Here is a 21,422-nt window from a genome sequence, read left to right on the forward strand (position 1 = left end):
TGTGCTTTAGAAATAAGGTTCTTCAGTCATTATTTGCAAGTCTGAATTGCCAATGAACACATGACAAACAATGGATAAAAACTCAATGTCTTTATCTAGAAGTTGCAGGGAAGTATTTCAAGTCACAGTCATTTTGGAGGCTTTAATGTTATATGCACATTTTATAAGCAATGACATTCATTAATGTTTGGAATAACTTCAGTGGTTTTATCTATCTAAGAGCATTCTCACATCTTCTCATTTCTTTCCCCCACATAATTTAAGCTCCAAACATCAAATCTAATATCCAAACACTTCCACAACACTGCTAATCTTTCCCCTACCAATGGAGACAGCAGGCAAAACCAGTAATAACCCATAACAAAATTTCTTCTCCTGCCTCTCCGAACACAGAATTTGCTCCTTAAGTTCTGTTTCTTCCCAAGTCACAGTATACACAAGATCTTACCGACTTCTACCAAAAGCAGATCTGATACAGTTAATAAAAACCAGACATTTCACAGCTTGACACTCCACCTCCCTTATTTCTAAAAGGTTTCATGCATTTCAAAGGGAGATTCCCAGCTAGATAATGGAAGAGTCATTACTGGAGCCCAGTCCTGCAAAAGCCCAAGACACTGAGCTTTAATGTCATGCCAATCTTATGTACAGAACAGCTATTTTGGGTAATTACAGAAGTTGTAATAATGCCTTTGGAGTCCCATGAAGTTGAGCTCACTGTAACCAAGACATGCAGTCTTGCAGGCAGAAGCTTTTTCAAAAGGGACTCCGTTTGTTTCAACAAAATGCTGAACACACACATCCTTCAGACCTTACTATTTTCTTGCAGTACTTGTATGTAGTCGTATACAAGATTTCTAAGCCTAATCTTTAGCTCATGTAAATCAGTATAACCTTGTTACCTGGTCAAGTTACATCCATTTACATCAGAGGAAAATTCAACCTCATGCCAGGTCTTATTTAGAAGAAAGGCATGCAACTCATCTGTATTTCACTTTCAATACAAAAAAAAAAATCCTAAATCTTAAATGCTATCTGATACAATGCCTGCTGTTTTGAACTCAGCTCTCTATTAGCAGGAGTCATCTCCTATTGTGCATACATTAATGACAGGGGTGCTGGTTGACAGCCAGATGAACATGAGCCAGCAGCGTGCCCAGGGGGCCACCAGAGTGGCCAACAGTATCCTGGCTTGTATGAGAAATGGTATGTCCAGCAGGAGCAGGTAACGGATCATCTCCCTGTAATCGGCACTGGTGAGGCTGCACCTTGAATGCTGTGTCCAGTTTTGGGCTGCCCACTGCAAGAAAGACATTGAGGGGCAGGAGCGCATCCATGGAAGGGGAATGGAGCTGGGGAAGGGGCTGGAGCACAGGGGTTATAGGAGTGTCTGAGGGACCTAGGTCTGTTTAGTCTGGAGACGAAGATGCTGACGGGAGACCTCATTGCCCTCTACAGCTCCCTGAAATGAGGTTGTAGCGAGGTGGGTGCTGGTTTCTTCTCCCAAGTAACAAAGCAATAGGATGAGAGGAAACAGCCTCAAGTTATGTCAGGGGAGGTTTAGACGGATATTAGAAAAAAATTCTTTACCAAAAGAGTGGTCAAGCATCGGATCAGGCTGCCCAGGGAAGCTGTGGAGTCTCTGTCCCTAGAGGTGTTCAAAAAACATGCAGCTGTGGCACCTGGACACATGGTTTAGTAGGCATGGTAGTGCTGGGCTGACAGTTGGGCTGGATGATCTTAGAGGTCTTTTCCAACCTAAATGATTCTATGATTGTATGACAATTCAATCCAAATTGATTGAGGTATATATTCTGTGGAAAGTTCAAGAGAAACACTTGTAAGTGTAAGACTGGTTTTACACAAGGAACCAGAGTGCAAAAGCAGCTCGTTTGCTGCAGGACGCGTGGAGCACAAAGGCTATGTACAGTCTATGAGCACCAAGACTACAAGAAGTGGATCAGAGCTTTTCCTCCTGCTTGTTCACATGCAAGCTCATAGAATAAGTCTTAACTCCCCAAACCGCTACAGATCATGGACCGCATTTTTAGTTTCGGAAAAGCAGCACAAGGACCCACCTGCCTCTGCCCATTTGTGCCGCTGTGCATGTGTTTTGTGTTGGTACGTGAATGTTCAGATGTTCACTCAGAAGCCCAGAGGCTTCACCTTTACAGTCAGTGTTTTCCAGAGATGAGACTTTGCTCTGTTCTTGGGAGGGAACAGTCTATTCTTCTAGCAGGTAAAAAGCAGTGAAAGCCAGCAAGAAATCAAAACAAGTATGATAAAATACTAAAAGCTTGTTAGCTACTGTGCACTTTACTTTTCACTGACATCTTTAGTGCAGTCTCCAGGTTTTCAAGTCCCTTCTTCTAAGTGGACATGATTAATTCCCCTACAGTTTTCCAATCCTGCTTCTGCTTAGAAGCCAATTTAGCAATTGAGTTAATCATCAAATATTTCTTGCCAGAGAATAAAAATGAAGTTTCACCTTGCCTGGGCAAAATGCAATTCCCAAAGGATCTGAGAAGTTAATGAGCGGAACAGTTACAAAAAAAAATGTAAAAACTGGCAAATCAGACAGCCAGGGAAGAGACAGGAAGTGACAGATTTAAAGAAAATACCTCTAAAGTAGAGGAAATGAGTTGTCCTTTAAGAAGAAATCATACATAAAAAGCACATAAAACAGTGTATTCTTTGTAGATTTGACTGAAGAAGGAAAGAAAAAAAAAATTTAAAAAAGACATCCAGAATAGCAATAAAAGCAGGACAGCTTCAGTTAGCCTCATCTAGTGCTGATGGAAATCTGAATGAGTTTAAAAGCAGAGGCCAAAACCCATAAAAGAAAAAATATGGGGGGGGTGGAAGAAAGATAAAGAAATAAAAGCATGGAGAGGAGCAACTCAAGCCAGTTAGTGTGTGGCCACACAGCTGCTTATGTTAAGCAAAGGGTGTGATGTTGCGCTGTGCCTACTACTCTATGCATTGCAGGTAAAGTCCTAACGGCAACGATCTTGAATGGATAAGAAGAGTTTTTAAAAAGTAAAGTATGCATAGGCTTCTCCTGGGAGAGACGTGCTAAGAAAAGCCTTGTGTTGAGTTTCTACTTGGATGAAGTTCTCCTTGACTGAGAGGTTTCTTCAGCAAGTCACAAACTGGAGGCCTTTTGTAGCAAAGGGACATGATGCACAACTTGAAGAGTACATAAAGATACACTTTTATCTCAGGCATGACAGGCAGTCCCGTAACTCACAAACGCAAGAATTTCCTGGTTGCATCCATGGAGCTCATGGATACCCCATACATCAGGGAAGGGACTGGCAGCAATGCTGAGGAAGGCTTTAAGGGCTTTATTAAGTGACACTGACATTTTAAAAAGGAAACTTAAGCTAAGTACAGCCTTGCTTATGTGAAGTTAAGTCTTCCTTAAGGACTTTTTTTAAAGCTAGTTGCCATGATGCAGGAAATGTCATGTATAAAAGAGCTTTATCTGAGTGCAAAAAACCTTACAGAGCAAGTTTAACCTCTGAGATTGTGTGTTGATCCCTACAAAATAAAATTCAAGTCCAGACGTGTTCAGCAAGGTTTTGCTGGGGGATGGCGGTGGACAGGAGGAAAAAAAAAAGTCACTCCATTTTGCAACTGCAAAAGGCATTTCTATGACATTTCTGTATCGTTACAATGTTCAAATGTTATGTCATTAAATATAAATTTACCTGGAGCCTATTCTTTACCTTTGGAATTATTTAAGAATGATTCACATGGTAGAGAAATTAGACCAATTAATGAACGTGAAATCCACAAGGATTTCCCCTGAAAGGGCTTTAACAGCAAATTTAGCACTGAAGCAAGCTCACTGCCTGGTTTTCCCTGGCCATAAAGGCAGCAGCAGTTACACTGAGCAACAAGCCTCCTACTGTAATACATCACCCATCACAGCCTAACTGGCATGATAAAGTGTTTGCTCATGAGGGGATTGTGTGGCCAGTCCAAACAAAGACCGCTTCATCTTGCATTTCCTAGAAGTCACATCCTGCGCTCTGCCCATGGAGAGCACTGGAAAGCCCAGCCCTCACTCTTCCCCCACAAAGCAGAGCTGCCTGCCTGCCCTTTCATACAACCGCTCTGTTCCAGCCACCTCCAATGTATTTCATTCGTTTATAAAAGAAATACTATAATCACTGAGGGTTTTATTACCGTTACCTGGAGACATTGCCAGCAGTTTCCTCCAGCAGCTTGCCGACTGGATGAGATTTGCAGTAAACCTAAATCAATCTAGCCAGCAAGGTCATCCATATTGCTGAGTGAGTAATACAGCCTCGATGAGCCTCATGTTATTTCACCCCTTGCCCTTCTCATTTCCCCACTCCTCCTGAAGCGACCAGGTCCCAAGAGCTCCCAGGGATAAGATGTAGGGGAACTGCTAGGTGAGCATCTCCCCACCACCAACGGTAGTGCACCTTCTCCCCCAGGGAGGAGAGGTGCACATGTATATGTGTATCACATGTACATGTGCAAACCTCTTAATCATTAGAACATTTCCCTGCAAGTAGAAGACAGAGTGATCCATCACCTCTCCAAATTACTCTTCTGTTTAATTTGCTGTGGTTTGGGCAAGCACGGATTTACCCACCAAAAAAGCCCTGTGCAGTGGTAGGTCTGTTTTGAAATGTACAATCTACAGATGAATGTGCTCCGGTGCTCTCGGTACGCCCTTACGTTTTAATTCCCCTTCAGATCTTATGAATTTCCTGCTTCCACTGACATTACATGGCAACGAGGTTCCCAGACTATCCTGGCATGAAAAGTGGACCTCTCAGCTGTGACCAAAGTGCTGGGCAGCAGAAGGGAAGGTGCGTTTGGCCACTCGACACAGATCATTCTTCATGCCCTTTTGGGAGGCCGGTTTGACATCTGCTGTACCTTACACCCAAGGAGATTTGCCATCCCAGCCTGGTTAACTACCACATTTGAGTCCCCACTCTTAAAGACTAAAGGACAACTGCCAAAAGTTGGCAACTTAGAGCAAAGGTATGGGATGGAAGGTGCCAGCCTTCCTAGAGCTGCATGCTTTGCTCAAATATCTTCTTACTCCCCAGGGCCACAGGACAGCTTACCCCCAACCCCTAAGAGCCTGCTGGCCTGCCTCCTTTCATGGCTGGGGTTTCCAGCAAGCCTGGGCTCACCCTCAGCAGAGCTCCTCAATGCAACTCGCCCCTGACCCCACGAGAGAACCAAAATGGCTACTCCACAGCAGCACATACAGAAGGCGATAAGGCAAACAGGGCAGGTAAGAGCTAAGGGGGTCCCAAAATAGCCAGCTTGACCAAGAGGGCCGCCGCCAGGAAGCTCACCTAAAGCACAGACCAGGTCTCTCTTTTCCAAGCTGCTTGTCTAAACTGAATCTGGTATAACTTTAAACATCTATAAAAATATCTGCATCTGTTCTTGCTCAATGCTGCCCACAGTACTGTGTGGCGTCCTGTCATCCACCGCACCTCTCTTGGCATGTGAGCTTTCCAAGGCAAAAGCTGCGGTACACAGCTCTCTGCACTTTCTGCACAACACGCAGACTCCAGCAGGGATGCAGCAATCCTTATGGGAACACAGACTCCACGTCGCAGCAGATCAAACACAGCAGGAACTTGCTCCACACTGTCAGTCTGTCACCTTCAGCCCAGGACCACTCTTAGGGAATGAAAAACAACCCAAACTGGATCATACCTATAACCACAGCACCGCGGGCCAACACGGCTACTGCCCTAACAGGATACAGCACCAGCAAGTTCTCTGGCAGGATGGGCTCAAATCCACCGGGCAACTGGATCTATGAAGAACGGACAATCCCATGGTTTGTTTGAAACGTTATAGAAGACACAGGTTGAATGTTAATCAGAAAGAAAAAAGTACTGATCATCAACATATCAATGGGCTCAGTTTAGCTTTCAGTGCTCATTATCGTCTGGTGTGAGATGCAGGAGTGAGTCTGTAGGAGTATTTCCAAGTTTCAAAGTTATAGCTAAGGTTTTAGTCCCAAAGACTGATGTAGAAAGGACTGCAGTAACTCTATAGATCATTTAAGGACTTAAAAACTAAAACCCCCACAATAGCATCATCCAAGTGAAACAGCAGTGACAACGCTCAGGAAGAGGATCTGGAATATTTTACAGTAATTCTGTTACATTCCAGCACACACAAGGATGTGAACATTTACTTTAGCTAACCACAGAGTTCATGAGCACGCACAGCTACATGAAAAGGAGTGCTTTCCAACACAATATGTGGCAGTCGGGGGAGTCTAACTGGAATATGAAGAGATAGCCATACCACTGAGGCAGCACCAGAACCACTGCAGCTCCTTTCTTCTGCATATAATCATCATATTCATAAAACTGGCACCAGCCCCAAATCGGACATGGCTTTTTTTGTCCCACCGCACAAAGAGAGGCAGACACAAAGACAACCAGTGACGTTATATTGGCTACTAAAGAAAACAAAATCCAAGCCATTGTTCATTGCACACTCTCTGCTTGGACAGGAAGAAAATGTACTCTAAGAAGTCACTTTCAAACCTCCTTTTTGGATGAAGATTTGACCGTTTTGCATGGTAACTAGGCATGAAATTATACCAGCTACAATGCAGGCTGCTCACTGGGTTGTTTTTTTTCCTATGTTGTCCATCAGTCACGTGCATGAGTGCTCCCACTTAGATTTAAATCAGATGCCACGCCAGAACACGTCCCATCAGCATCATGCTTGTCACTTTAGTGGAGGATGGTTCTGCTAGCATGCCAAAGCAGCTGAGTCTCAGAATGCATTGCTTTCTTGGCAGGTATTCCTCCTTGCCTAGGGGAGACAGACATAGGGGAGTTCTACATCTAGGAAAAACAAGGTTATTGTAGCCCATCAGATACGATTTCCGGCTTTACAGGTTACAGCTGTGTCAAGTGAGAACCAGGGAAAACAGCAGGTTGTTTCTTAATTTGCATCTTGTAACATTTTACTGTTTACTTGCACTTATATTAGACTGATTGCCTTTCTAAAAACATATCCCAGTCATCCTCTGCCTAGCCCTACCACATACCCGCGACTAAGGCTAAGCAAGTTTTAGGTTCACATTGTCCTCACAGTCCTGAAGGAGACAGTTTCTTCAGCAACTCCAAGTGACTGCTTCTCCTCTACTCTCAGTTTTTCAGACTTCAGCTTTTATCACCCTCTGCAAAGGTGAGCACCTGTAAAACAGCCCCTAGATCTATCCTCCCTCATTGCGAGAAACTGGTTCACTCTGAGCAGTGGTTACAAAAGAAGCAACGTCCGCTCAGCAAAGCGTTGCACAAGAGTAGTTACTTTAGCCAGCCTGATATTGCAAACACCAAAGGAATTTGGTTCCCTCATATCTCTACTCACAGGACCTCTGTTTAGAATATTTGAAATTGCTTGGAGTCCATCACATGAAGATGACCCCCCCCTAGTTTCACTCCGGCTCTCTTGCTTTCACCACCTTTCACCTTTCGGAGGCTCTTCTCCATTCTTCCACTTTGCTCCCTGGCACCGGCAGTGTCTTCTGCACCCTCGCACACTTGGCTGCCCCGTGTTTTATTAAGAAATCATTTTCAACGAGTGCCTCAGGCCATGGTTCAGAAGGGCTGACTGAGAACAACTGGTTTGTCTCTGCAGGGCTTTTCACTTGCAGTTCAATTCGTTTACCAATCTCTGATGTCCTCTGGGAACTGAAGCAGACAATGCTGATTATTTTAGCAACTACTACCTGTAACTGCACTTAGCTGGTGGGGAGGCAACATTTCCTGAGCCTGCTCTGGGAAACGGCCCATTCCAGCAGAAAATTTGGTTTTCTCTCTCCCTCCCAAAAACAAGCCTGCTCCTGCCTCCCCTCAATTCAGCCCGGATGGTGGAATTTTAATTGAAGTGACTGGTGAAAGAGGGAAGGTGTGTTTTGGCTGCAGGACACAGAGTCAAGACCTCTCACACTCTACACCTTACCCTGATAATACCTCCTTTGGTGCCCTGGGGATAACCCCATGCCATATGGAAAGAGTAGTCGTTCCACAGGGTGGAGGGAGCATGGGAAAGGTTTGCAAAGTGCTTTGATGCTGAAGCACAAAATTCTAGACCCGAAGTAACAGTTCCCTCAATGTACTGGGAAACCAGGTTCCTCCAAGTTTCCCTGCGAGCAAGGTCAAAACCACACTTCTTCAAGCTTGCTCAAGAATGACAGCCAGTCTAAAATTAAGTTGAACAGTAACTTCTCACCCTCTTGTGAAAGAGGCCACAAAAAGCCTAAATGCATCTTCAAAGCCTAAACAGAGCTTCAGCAGGAAAGAAATACTCCCCAGAGGAGAAAGCAAGTACAGGCACATGTTCACAAGCCAGAGCTGAGCCTCAATGCCATGGCCTGGGCAGGGCAGAGCTGCTGCTCTCGAGGGACAGGGACTCGTGGTAGAACATGGTATCATGGACCTGCCCCAAGTCACCTTTTGCCACACATTCAGCTATCAGACCTCAATATTTATCCATGCTAATGGAGCAGAAGAGAACATGAACGTCAAACCATAAGAGCTTAAGGTGAAACAGGGCACAACACTCCTGTGCTCCTCCTTAATCCTATGAGATCTATTACATGCTAATTTGATAAAAAGTTGTTTTTCCATCCAAGCTCTGCTTTGAGTCCAGAAGCCAGCAGTGACAGCATCAGAATGCTATTTGGGAACATAACTGAAGAGCTGTCAGATAGCTTTGTGGGGTTAAAAAAAAACAACACAGAAAACCAAGACATTCTATGATTCTAAGTCTGAAAGCCAAAGGAGACAAACGTCAGGTTCAGAACTCACCAGGACTTCGTCAGTTTACAGACCCCTTTCTCCCTCCCTCCCCTACATTTCAAAAGATGAGTGTGGATTTCTGGGCAGGACTGGTTTCAGCAAAGTTTCTTTGTGAAATGAGCACTAGGACATGTGCAGGAGAAAAAATATTAGGGGAGAAGGGGAAAATATGGGAGAATCCAGAGGCTGCAATAAAGTTCAAAAACTTTAGGAAGTCTGTTAAGCACCCTGTGAAGGACAGGGGTCCCTCTGCACTAGTGTACACACTCTTTTTCAAGCTAGGTCTGTCTCAGCAACAGAAAGTCAACACACTTTCCCCTGGAGAAAGTTCTATTGTCCTGCAGTCACATTGCCAAATTCAGACATTTAATTCAAAGCGTGAAACAGGAGGATTCCAGTCCTGCTTTTAAGGGGAAAATCTCCAGACTACTGCTTCTTCACATAACTGACACCAGCTTTGTTCAGGGCAGGACACAGCACAGCTCCCTATCCTCAAAAGGAAAAGGAGGCAACATATAAACAACATATCACTGTGCATCACAGCCTCAGAGCCTGCATACCTCAAACAGTAACCAGCGCACACAGTCTGAGGCACCTCGGCAGATGTATAGCCAAGCAGCTATAAAAGAGCCTTTGTGCTGGCTGAACAGAAACAAGGCATTTTCTGTACGGGAGACGGCCTTGACCACCTAGCAGAATAAACGGGGTTACACATTTCACACTTCCTCTGCACCAGGAACTGCGAGGGCAGATGGCACAAAGCAGACACCGTGGGCTGGAGGAGCGACCCATTCGCTTCAGCAGAGCCACACCAGGGATCTGGAGGAGCCACATTACAACCAGAAGGAAGATGATATCGCCCTCACCTTCAATCTTCCTTGCTTGCAGTTCCCATATCAGAATTAAACTGCTTAAGTTTGAACAGACCTGCGATTCAGCAGATACTTGTCCCTACAGCGGTGTCTATGCAAAAGATCATCATAAATACTTCCGATTCACTGTCCAGAGCTTCAGACAAAGGCTTTTCATCCCGATGCTTAAGCACCCAGCTCCCGTTTTACATATCTTGAAATACCCTTTTCACCTTCACCCTAGTTTCCAGTTCTGCAATTAGGCTAATTCTTTAAGCCTGCAGGAGCTATGGTGCTATTTTTGGCCTAGAAAAGATAAGAAACCACGTGGATGGTTTCTCCTCAGTACAAGCAAATGTAGCAGTGATTATACCATTGGCAAACTTCAGGATTCAGCCAAACACATTATTTCACAGGACTGGAGATGGCTTCCCAGTTGGGCCCAGCAAAATACAGCAACAAGGCAAAATGCAACTGTAAAAGGCTCTCACAGCGAGTACATAGGACATTTCATCTCTAAGGAAAAGTCACAGCTCACAAATGTTCCCAGGAAAGCAAAAACCCTGCTGCTTTATGAAGATTAAATCTGCCATTGTCTCTCAGTTGTTGGTTGATTGGTTGTTGTTTTTTTTTTAAATAAAGTTACTAACATCTTTAGGCAAGGGGAAGTGTCTTCAATCGAAGGATTTAAAACCAAGTATGTACGTTAAGTAATCTGTGATAAGGTTAAACAAACGATGCAAGGTAAGGGTAAGGTTTCTTTACAAGTCATCTGTGATAAGGCTAAGCAAATGTCTCTTTTGTCAGGACAAAGATAAGTGTGCAAGGGAACAATGCTTTTGCTGACCTGGACAATGAACGCAAAAAGTGTTCGTCTGAGGTCACTCTAGTCAGACAAGAGTGGTTTTAGTGAAGCATTTGGTCTGAAGGCTGTATGAAACCATTAAAAAAAATTGGGTCAGGCATTTAACCCACTCTGCACTCATACATCGAAGGAGACTGTAGGGAAAAAGGTTATAAAAATCTCAAGACCAAAGATACACACAGTTCCCCATTGAGTGTATACGCAGAATTACACATAACATTAATTCTCAACACCCACTTACTAAGAACACACTCAGTCCTTATTAAGGACAAAGAATGTTGCCCTTATGCAGAGATGCCGACAGTGAACTCTGCTCTCCTTTGGGCAAACGTCTTCTCTCTGTAAGACACCAACACATATTAAAAAGTGTGGTTACAAAGCATTAAAGCAGCTCAGTTAATGCAAACTAGCACTCTCTCCTGCATTCCTGACTAATACAGTGGTGACATAACCAGCCAAAACATGTAGCTTTAATTCAAATAAGGTTTAAAGAAGTTACTGCCAAGTAATTACACCCATTGAAGGCCTATAAGCAGAGGAACCTTCATTAATGTTCTGCTGTGATTCTCTGAGCACTTTTCTAACCAGTTGCACCAATATGAAGTGGCAACCATGAACAAGAGCAGGCAACAAGTTTTCCTGAACAAACTTGTGCTTGCCTTTCAGGAAGCGCACTGATACAAGGTCTGAGCATGTCCATCAGGACAGCAGGCAAGGACACAGTAGCCAAGCCCCGGCTGCCTACTCAGAGCGGACAGCTGAAGGTAGGTGAATTTTCTGATGAGGTGCTTCTCTCTTCATTGCAGCAGGAAGAAGGTGACAGTAGCACTTCTAGAATTACAAGCAGCTTTCTTCTACCCTTTTTCTGCCGAGTCCAAGCTACAGGTTCCAATTTATTTTCTTGCTAATCCTAGCCTCTAAGAACCTGCGCTTAATCCACAGAGCGCCGGATGCTTTTGAAGACTGCTTCCAAGAACAAAAATACAGCACTCAGCTGGAGCTCCCTAAAGCCATTCAGTTGGAAGGATTAAACCCAGAGACTTGGATGGAGCTTAGATCCAGTGGGCATGACCCTACCTGTGCTCTCTTCATTACACAAGAGCATGTCATGCCTTTTCCTAAACCTCTTTCTAAGCAGATGATTCTAAAGCACTGACTCTAGGAGCCTCATCTCATAGCTCTGCAAAACATTTAGGGCTCCCATCCTGTACTGACATATGCTCTCAGCTACAAACCAGAATGGAGGCTAAATAAAGCGGTTTGCTCTACCCTAACAATGCTCTCAGGACACCAGACCACCAAGCTGAGAGGGTGATTGCTGGAGCTTCACCTACGCCGAGGGAGCTGCAGCCCTGAGAGCAAGTCCCTGCCAGCAGGACAGGTAAAACAGCACTGTGCAACGTACAAAGCTTGTCACGAAGCAGAATGCTTACTTGGAAAAGAGAGCTTGCTGTAGCGGCTTTCCTCTTCCCAACAATACTCCACATAAAGGTACAACACTGCAGTGTGGAGAAAGTATAACTGGATAAACAGATGTTTCCAATTCCAAGAGCCTAAAATAGCACTTTGTGTCCCTAATAGTAATTTAGATTGTGTGCAGGCTTTGACCTTCCAGGCCACCAGCAGAAATTCACTTTTATGTAAGGAACTAAGGAGAAATAACCAGAACTCAACTGTCAGTGCTGCAAGGACCTGCAAATACACTTTCAGCAGAAACTTCAGGACTTAAGAAACAAAGCCAGTTAGTTCCCCAAATCCTTCCAATTATGTTCCAAACTTCTCTGTGACACATAAAGGTCATTTTGGTCTAGGCATGCAGGCGGATAAACCGCACCCTTCAGGCAATCAGGATTTCTGGCAAGATTTAAGAGGTCTCCAGCTGATAACCATGAAAGTTCACACCGCTAGGAGTCCAGATAAGCTTTTAACACAGGAAATTAATGCTAAAATGTTTTAAGCATTTTAAGGATCAATTAAGGATGGTGCAGCAGTCCAGCAAAATAGAACTAAAGTTCTCTGCTCTAAATCAGATGATTTTAGAAAACAAAACAGCAGCAGCAGCTCTTCAATCAAATGTCTACAGGAAATGAGGTTAGACAAATCCCAGACAATTAATCCTCCATGCATTCAGATTACATACTCACACCATCCACCGAGCCATGAGACAGCAGTGCAGAGCCCCGAGTTAAGCTGCTACCTGCCTGAGAGGACTGGGCACCGCAGGCTGTGATCCTGCATCTTCCCTCTTCATCCACGACCCAACGGTTCTCCCACCACAGCCCCAAAAAAACAAGCTCCTTACTGACACGCATTAACCGCACTTGGGTACACTGTACAGGAGACTCCGGATAGGTAGTTCTCATTAGTTGTTGTAGCTGCAAGTAAAAACAACATATAGCAGCACACCAAATGTTATCTTTTGCCTTTTCGGCACTGAGGGACCACAAAGGACAATTGCTTTAGGAGCCGGCAACTGGGAAGCAAAAGAGGAATTGGCAGTTCTTGGGCTATGTGAGGAGTCACTTGCTTTTAACAGATCTTTTCAACACATGTCCAAGCACCAGCAGTAGACCAGTGACTGCAGACATGGTGAACTGGCAAAGTAATTGTACAGACTATAAATGCAACCTCAGAGACTGCCCCAGTAGACTGTCAAGCCAGGGCGATGCTCAGAGCAGTCAGTTCAGTGCTGTGGCACCGCAGCGCTTGCCCGCTATGTGTCACCTTCTCAAAATCATTAAGAAAAGCCTTCATGGCAGGTTAATGCTACATCCTGATACGGCTGGCTGTGAACACTGTCTAAAGCAACTCTGGCTAATTATCTGTGTTCATTCACTCAAAGTTCAAAAGAAAATGGTTTCTATTAAGTTGCTTTTATAAAAGCAGATATTACATAAAAATCCATCACATCCATCCATTTAAAAGATCAACCTTTTGTTTATTCTCTCCAATAATTCAATTGTTTTTATTGTAAAAATCAAACTATTTCTCAAAACACCATAAACCAGGTATGATACAGCTAGCATTGAAAACATTTGACCCGAGTGCACCTCTTTCTACCTTCCTTTCAGTGAGCTCAGCTAGTTTACATTAAGCCTCGTCTCCACATGAGCACTTCTCTTCTCTTCTATTTCCCATCAGCAAACAAGTCTGGCTTTTCTCTCCCATGCTTACAGGCTCTGACACCTCCACACTGTTGGCACTTTAAGCTGCTCACAGAACATGGCTTTAATAGATTCAGGGAAGAAAAGCAAATATTCTCTCCAAATTTACACAATTATTGTTCCCCCCAATATCCAGGTCACAGCTACCCAGTACATATAGATCAGCTAAAAACTTCCATACTGAGAGCCCCAGCTGAAGACACTCCACATCCACTTCAGCTGGAACAGAATTCTTTTTTTTTACTGTCTAGTCACATGGGCCATTTCACAGAGATTCTGTTTATATAGAGGGAGTCATGAAGTGGTTTATTCTCCCAGTCTCGTCTTTTATACACAGAGATAAGCACTAAATAAAATGGAAAAGGAAACTTGCCAACTCTTAAGTTTGGTCAGATATAATTGACCCATGGAAGAGAACTGACTACACAGGTATTACTGGGGTTTGTATTGGTTAGGTTTAGAATGTAACCGTGTTCTTCTAAGGTGTCCAGTCAGGAGAGATTTGCCTACAAGACACAGCGCAGTGCATAGCTCTGATCACAGCACAACATTATTTTCTCCAAGTACCGAGCCTTACAGCTCCAGCAAGCCGTAAAGCAAGAATATACCCTGCAAAAGAGAGATGGTTTTCCCATCAGTGCAGAAGAAAAAAAATTTATTAGAAAGCTTCTGTTCTCATCCTTAACCTCCCTCTGCCTATCCTCACTGCTGCTCTACAGAACAAACTTAAATCCTCAAGTATCTTCTAAGTGCCTTAATTAAGAAACTAGGATGACGAGCTATTTTATTAGAGTTCTTTGTCCTGCCATGCAATGAAGGATTAGCCTTCCCTGACTCCTCAAGATAACAACTAATCCTGGTCCCTAAACTCAACAGGCCACACAGATCCTAATTTCTAACTGAACCACTGCACTTTAAGATGACAATAATGGGGAAAAACAGCAATACTTCTGTTTGCTGGATTCACGGCTGAAGCTTCCTTAGAGTCTGCATGACACCATCAAAGTCCTCATTTCAGCAACCTTCATCTTAGGCATTAGATCAAGTCATCCAGCTAACTAGGGACAGATTAACTGTGTGCTCACAAGAACTGGGTCAGTCTCGAACAGATTCTACAGCCTGGAAAGCATAAATCACACAGCCTTTCTCTTTTAAAATGATGGCCAGCACAAAGTCAGCGAGATCCAGATTCAAGTGATTTTGGTACAACACTTAGCGCTATATACAGAGTGATTCTTGATTTCTACAAACAAGAAACCTTTATCAACCTGAATTCAGAAGCCAATAATAAATGCCTTGGTGATGTCAAGTCAGTTTTCCCTCTTTGAAATACTTGATTCTCAAATATTTAATTTTCTGAATTGAAAGAACTAGGTGAGGACTTGGGTGCAGATCCGAGATCTGTCTCCTATTCCAATCCCTCCTAAAGCACACCTCGGTTCCACAAACCCAAACCGCAGCCTTTGCTCTCTCCTTTGACCTCTCTGCCCTCCTCCTCAGCAAACACTGCTATTAAATCAGACCACAGCGGTCATACCACACTGCCTCCCCTTCTGTTGTCACAGACTCCCTGTCACATCAGTCACATATTTTAGTCTAAGGCTGAGCCTTCCCTGTCCACATAACGCTCTCCTCTAGTCCCACCCGTTTGTATTCTGATAAAATACCATTCCTCGTTACCTTCATGCAGCTTGATCTCCATTCATCCATCCCCAGAATGGATGGTTACCCATTTCCAACTTACTCTGAAGCCAAAAAGGCATCACAGAAGTGTTTCAAAGATAAAATTTAGTGCTCAAGGAAAGCTGATATAAACACTCATCATAAAACACTGGGCATGCCTATATCTTCCCTCTCTCACACACACACACTGAATTTGTTTCTTGAATGAAGAGATGCAATGGGCTACACACAGGTGGTGAGATAAGGTATGTGTTGCTGTCAGGGTCTGCCAAGTTGCTATGCTCTGACACCAAAAGAAAGCACAAGCTTTGAAGCCAGGACAACATATATCTCTTAGAGCATCTGATTTCAGAATCAGCTGGACGCTTCCACCACAAAGACAAGCAGAGTCTGCCTGGAGCCCAAGGCAAATGTTTGCCGAGTTACAGCGACCAAACACTACAGTCCACACCACCACCCAGAGCACCCTGCCCAAAACACCCCCTCATAAACCTCATCCTGGCCTGCTCTGAGATGTACCGCTCTTACTGAGGTCACTGTGTGCTGTGCACCATACATTAGCCAGCTAAAAGCAGGCTGAATCCCCTTTTTCACAGATGTGGAAAGTTCCTTCTGAGAGGATAAGCCAAGGGAGCTGTAGGTTAGTGGTTAACAGTTGCATCTGCCCCAGTATTTCAGTTGTGATCTATTGCTGCAGGACTTTTATCTTTTTTTGACTTCTGGCTATCTTACAGAAAACCATAAACTTCATTTTTGCCCATGGGAGAGCCCATTCCAGTAACAGCATTGGCACTGCCAATGTACTTGACAGATATAATGAGCACTTTAAGGGCTTTCTTAACTTCAGCACATTTCAGGGCAGCAATTATCTTCAATTACTCCAGATGAAAGACCACACAAATGTTAATTCAAATCCTGCTTTCACCAGAAGCTCCCCCCTATCCAGAGTCACCACTACCCTACTTTTTTTCCCTTGCCAACATCCAAAAGGTTTGATGTACTTTTCCTAGATGCCCACATTTCCCGATTTGATGGCACCCCTTTGTCACAGCTTCTCCTCCATGTATACTATAAAAAGTCTATCTCACTTCAGGACATTTAAGAGTACTTGCTGTTGGTTTGGAGGAAAGCACTGCCTCTCCACACAGACAACTGTTGCTTCTTACCTACTTTCTCCTACTACCTCAATCAGAACAGCAGGAAAAACAGACAAAACATCCGGGCATTTGCACCAGTAGTCAGAGGTAGCGTAAGCTGCGCCGTTGGATCCAGCCGTTTCTACTCCACTGTAGGGCACAAAGTAGTCGGCATCAACAGCAAGCAATGTGTGTCAGAAAGCTTTTATCATGGGAGAAATTAATGGGACATATATCAGCACTGCCTTGACCTCTAGCAGCTACAAAAAGCATCTACTAAACTTACCAGCAGTCTTAAAGTGAGGATATTAAACACAAACTAGAACAATATCGAGCAGCAGCTATGAAACAAGGCTGAAACAACACTATGCTACAGAGCAATGGCTTTGTAATTCAGGTGCATTTAAAGGAAATATTAGACTCAAAATGAAAAACGAGATCAACAATACGTTAGGATTGCATAAATCACAAATGAGATGGCTTGTTATCAAAGCTGAAACCTGTTCTCGGGCTGAATAGCCAAGACCACACAGCAGCACATGACAAAACTAGCAAGTCTCCGTCATCCGCAAAGGAAGAAGTACAAGCAGGAAAAACAGAGAGAAGAAGAGAGACTTAAATATGAAAACCTTTTCTGAGAAAGACACCCAGCAGCATGCCAGAAGTCCAAAATACCAATATTCACTAGAAATGCAGAATCACTTCCTAGCAAGTTCAGTACAAGCCTTTTGTGCTCTTCAAGAGGAAGGACTGCTCTACATCACCTCATAAACTGTCAAGCTCCCATCTGTAGGCCTCAGTGATTTCACAGCTCCATTCTTTTCATGACTTTTTCTTTCCAACATGCTGTGTAAAATGTGCAGCTTTGACTGCTCCACCCTATAGAGGGCTGAGTTTTACAGCTATTTGTCAAACAGCAGCAAAAGTCTTGGGTTTGTTTTTACAATGATGATAATCCTTGCCATAAAGAACTTAAGATTTTAAAGAGGCATGTCTCATCTGTGACTCACTTATCTATCTCAACAGGGCAACAGCTACAAGCCTGGTCACAGGAGCCTAAAATTCATCTGGGCTGCAAACTTGTCCTGAAGATGCAGCAGCCTGGCTGCAGGCAAAGCTCCCCAGAGCCCAGGGCGCTTCAGTTCTCCTCAAGCTCGCACATACTGTTGCTGTCTCTTTTCTGGGGCAAGATGAAGCAGGAAGTCCAAAGAATCGTGGTGTCAATTCCTCCACTGTATTTGCTGAAAAGCTCCTGACAGCAGGAAGAGCATGAACAAATCTTTACAAGTCTTGAAATCGACAATAACTGGTGCCACTAATGAAGTGGTCTAAGAGGCACCACAGAGAGCAGCAAAGCGACAGAAACACAGGAAGAGAAGAAAAATAGGGTTTTGAGACAGACTGCTGCGAGCAGAAAAATACACAGAGCTCGGCCTAGAGACACATTTGGGCACAACACCAGAGCCAGCGCCAGGGAAGATGAGCAGCACAGTAAAGACATTGTGGCATCCTAAAATCAGAGAAAGGGGCAGTGACAGTCATGGAGATGAGTAAAACGGCTCTGGGCATAGAGCCCACCACAAGAACAGTGCAGGGAAAATAAGCCACACGCACTGAAGTCCGGCAGGGCCTTCCACATCCAAAATGCCAACAACAAAACCCGAAGAGCTGGGGTTGACTGCAGAGACCTGAGCTCCTCGTTTGTGCTGCCACTTGAGACTCTCCAGAATAGGAAGTGCAGGAATCAAAGGAGAAGTTTGAGGTTTGGGCTTTCTGAGGCCAGCACCATTTTGTGTGCCGAGCCCTGTGCTGTCGCTGCTTTCTTTTCAACAGGAATTATGAAGAATGTGGTGGCTGTGCCCCAGCAGACCAGGCACAGATAAACTTTTTGCTGTGTCAGAAGCTCACTGAAATACAATGCTTTGCAATTCACTTACAGTGGCCTGTTACTTGACATTCAAGAACGTACAAGACATGGAAAATGTCACCTTTACACCAAGCTTTCCTAACACAGCTGTTACAACAGCTGTGTTATTTCACACAGCTATTGCTTTATCTTAAATAAAATACCAGGCACATTCAATCTAGTTGTCTGGGCAATGAGAGGAACAGATCAAAAAGTGAAAAATGACAGGTTTTTAAATTGAAAAGTCTCAACTAAATGAGAGTGGACCTATCTCTTGCAGAAACAGCAAGCTTTCATCATCAAAACTCTTCCCTCTCTCCAAAACAGCTGAGCCTTAACATCTCACAGGTTGCTTCTGAACATCTTGCAGTTTATACACTTCACACAAACCAATTTTAAGTAACCGATTGCACTTGGGAGAATCCAGCCCTGTGGATAATGTAAGAGAAGCTGATCAAACAAAACTGATTTTGAGAAAAGCCAAATCTAATTCTGTCAGGTAGCATTCCTACTGCAGTTGTGTGCTACTGTTAGCTATTTCAAGCCAAAATTTGATCACATTGAATTCAGAAGGTCTTTGCAGTTTCAGGAGGACAAAAAAAGCTGACTTTCAGTGAGTTACCAAATGCCACATGGCACAGGCATTCACACCAAAAATTATTTCAAGTCAGAGTGCCTAGAATGAAAATTTTATGCTGCTAAAAGCTGTGGAAAAAGTTACTGACTCCTTATGAAGGGCTAACCATGACTCTGGCAATACATAAACTAGTTCCAGGTGTGTAAGCAGGGAATGTGGAGAGCCACTGTTAGCCCAGGAATTCTTCATGCACAAAGATATGAATGAATTACTGCAGCTGGAAACCTCCTTCCCCTTCCTCAGAGCCTTTCCCATCATTGAACTGTGAATTGAAATGAAGCAACAGCTTCTGGGGGCAGAAATTCAGTGTCAAAAGTTTAATACACATCTTTGCCAGTGAATGAGTGGGGCAGCAGCAGTATCTGTCATCATCCGTGACCACAGCTCTTCTGTCACGTGGGTGAAAGAATCCCCCTTTTTACCACATCTCATAAAAGGACAAAGCAAAAGTTGCGTACAAGCCATAAACATTTGTGTAAAAAGACAAACTGTTCACACTCGTTTCTGCTCTCAATTTCTCCCTTATTTCTAAGGCTGACGCAACAGCATTTCCCCTTGTACTACAGGAGAAAGTGCAACTCAAGCCTTCCAGGCGTTTTCAATCAGACACTCTGTAAACACCCAGGACTCAATTCAAAGAACAGGAGAAGTCCCCCTCACCCCTGCAAGAAGCCACCAGCCCCCAGCATCCAGCAGGAAGCCCTGCCACAAGCAAGCCAGGGACTCTTCTTTCCCCCCGCCATGAAGATGCCAAATTTTGCAGTCACATCAGTGTCCGCAGACCTCAAGTTGTGGTCTATGAGTGGCGGCTTGTCTCTGCTGACGTCAAAGACCTGCTGAGCAGACAGTTGTAGGATAGGGTTGCCAGCAAGGCCCCTGAGCAGCAGCAGACTCAGGCTGCGGGCAGGCTGGGAGGCAGCTCAGTGTGCAGGGTGACAGTGCCAGCCACCATGAGACATCTCTGCCATGGCTGTACTTTGTGTAAAAACTGTCACTATCAAGGCAAACATCTGTCAGCCTTGCTATTTCAATGCAGCAAGTTGCACAGTAGTTGTATCATCCGTTTTCCACACTGGCAGCATGAAATACCCAGCTAAAGAAGATAAAAGAGGCATGGATAGTCATGACTGCAGGGACCTGTGGCCATTCTCATTTCACCTCATTCCCTTTCTAAGTAAAAATATCTGTTATGAATGATGAATGTTCCTCCCCTCACCCCTATGTGCGTTATGTCAGGCTCCATTTCCCTCCTTACTGTTGCACTTCTGTATTTGCATGCGTCTCTCCCAGGGTGACACTTGTAGGGAACAAAAGAGTGCAGAAACTCTACAGTTGGATCATTAAATTGCAAAGGGAGGTGAGCTCTGGAGGAACTGCTGCACAGACATACAACAAGCCCCTCCTGCCAGCCTCTCCCACTCGCTCCTCCACTGCCCCCAAAACACACTTCATTCCCTACACCTTCGTCCTTACCTCGTAAGACCATACACACTGCACTCCCGCAAACCTCCGTACGCATCTTCCGACTTCCACATCCTCATGGGTGGTGTACATCTCTTGGAGGCACTCGCCAATGTGTGGCACCATCCTCCGCAGAACTTCCCGGCTCATGATCACTCCTGGTCCCCCCATGCAGAAGTTCTCGCCTGGTTCCAGCGCCAGCTTCCCCATCTCCTCCGTGGTGCCGAGGCCAGTCTGCCCAAGAAAGAGGGGCTCACTGCTGTTCAAACTCCTGAGGAAGTTCTCCAGTTTGTCTCCTTTGATATAAACGTCATCATCAGCTCTCATAAACCATTCGTATTTGTCCAAGTAGTGGTCATGCATGTATTTGAGCATCATGAATGATTTCTTCTGTGGTGGGTAAGAGTCATCTACACCTGGAAGCGGCACGATGGGGATGGGAATAGAAGTATCCGAACCCTCGCTGGAGAAGAATTCAACCTTGCCAGGAATGGTTTTGGACCACGTTCTAGATTGAAAAAGACAATAAGGACTAATTAAGTAAGCAAACCAAGGCAGGCAGAGTGTGCTGCCAGAGACCACGCAAAGGAACTACACCTCATCTGCGTCATGAATTTTCTTTCTAAATGCCTTGAAGGGTTATTATTCTTCATGCAAATGATGACATTCACATGGCACAAAGAGCAAGTGGTATAGCACAAAAAATTCTGACAAGACAAGGACCTGAATATCATTTTTGCAGCCAAAAGAAAAATAATTCAATAGCAGTATGAAGCACATTGACACAGAGCAAAGCCAAGGTGAGCCAAGACAGGCAAACAATTCACATACAACTGGGTTTAATGTCTCCAAAGATTCCCTGCAAGTTCCACTGCATCATAT

At 44.3% G+C, this 21,422-nt stretch overlaps 1 protein-coding gene across 1 annotated transcript in view; it reads right to left on the reverse strand.

Annotated features, from left to right (window-relative positions):
• The window catches only part of CHSY1 (chondroitin sulfate synthase 1), a 77,412-nt gene that overhangs the window by 47,240 nt on the left and 8,750 nt on the right, over positions 1–21,422 (reverse strand). The window contains exon 2 of the mRNA XM_054077250.1: positions 20,553–21,048. Coding sequence (XP_053933225.1) covers positions 20,553–21,048 — 496 coding nt within the window. The remainder of the gene's footprint in view (positions 1–20,552; positions 21,049–21,422) is intronic.

This window comes from Cuculus canorus, chromosome 12 (assembly GCF_017976375.1).
Source record: "Cuculus canorus isolate bCucCan1 chromosome 12, bCucCan1.pri, whole genome shotgun sequence".
NCBI lineage: Eukaryota > Metazoa > Chordata > Aves > Cuculiformes > Cuculidae > Cuculus > Cuculus canorus.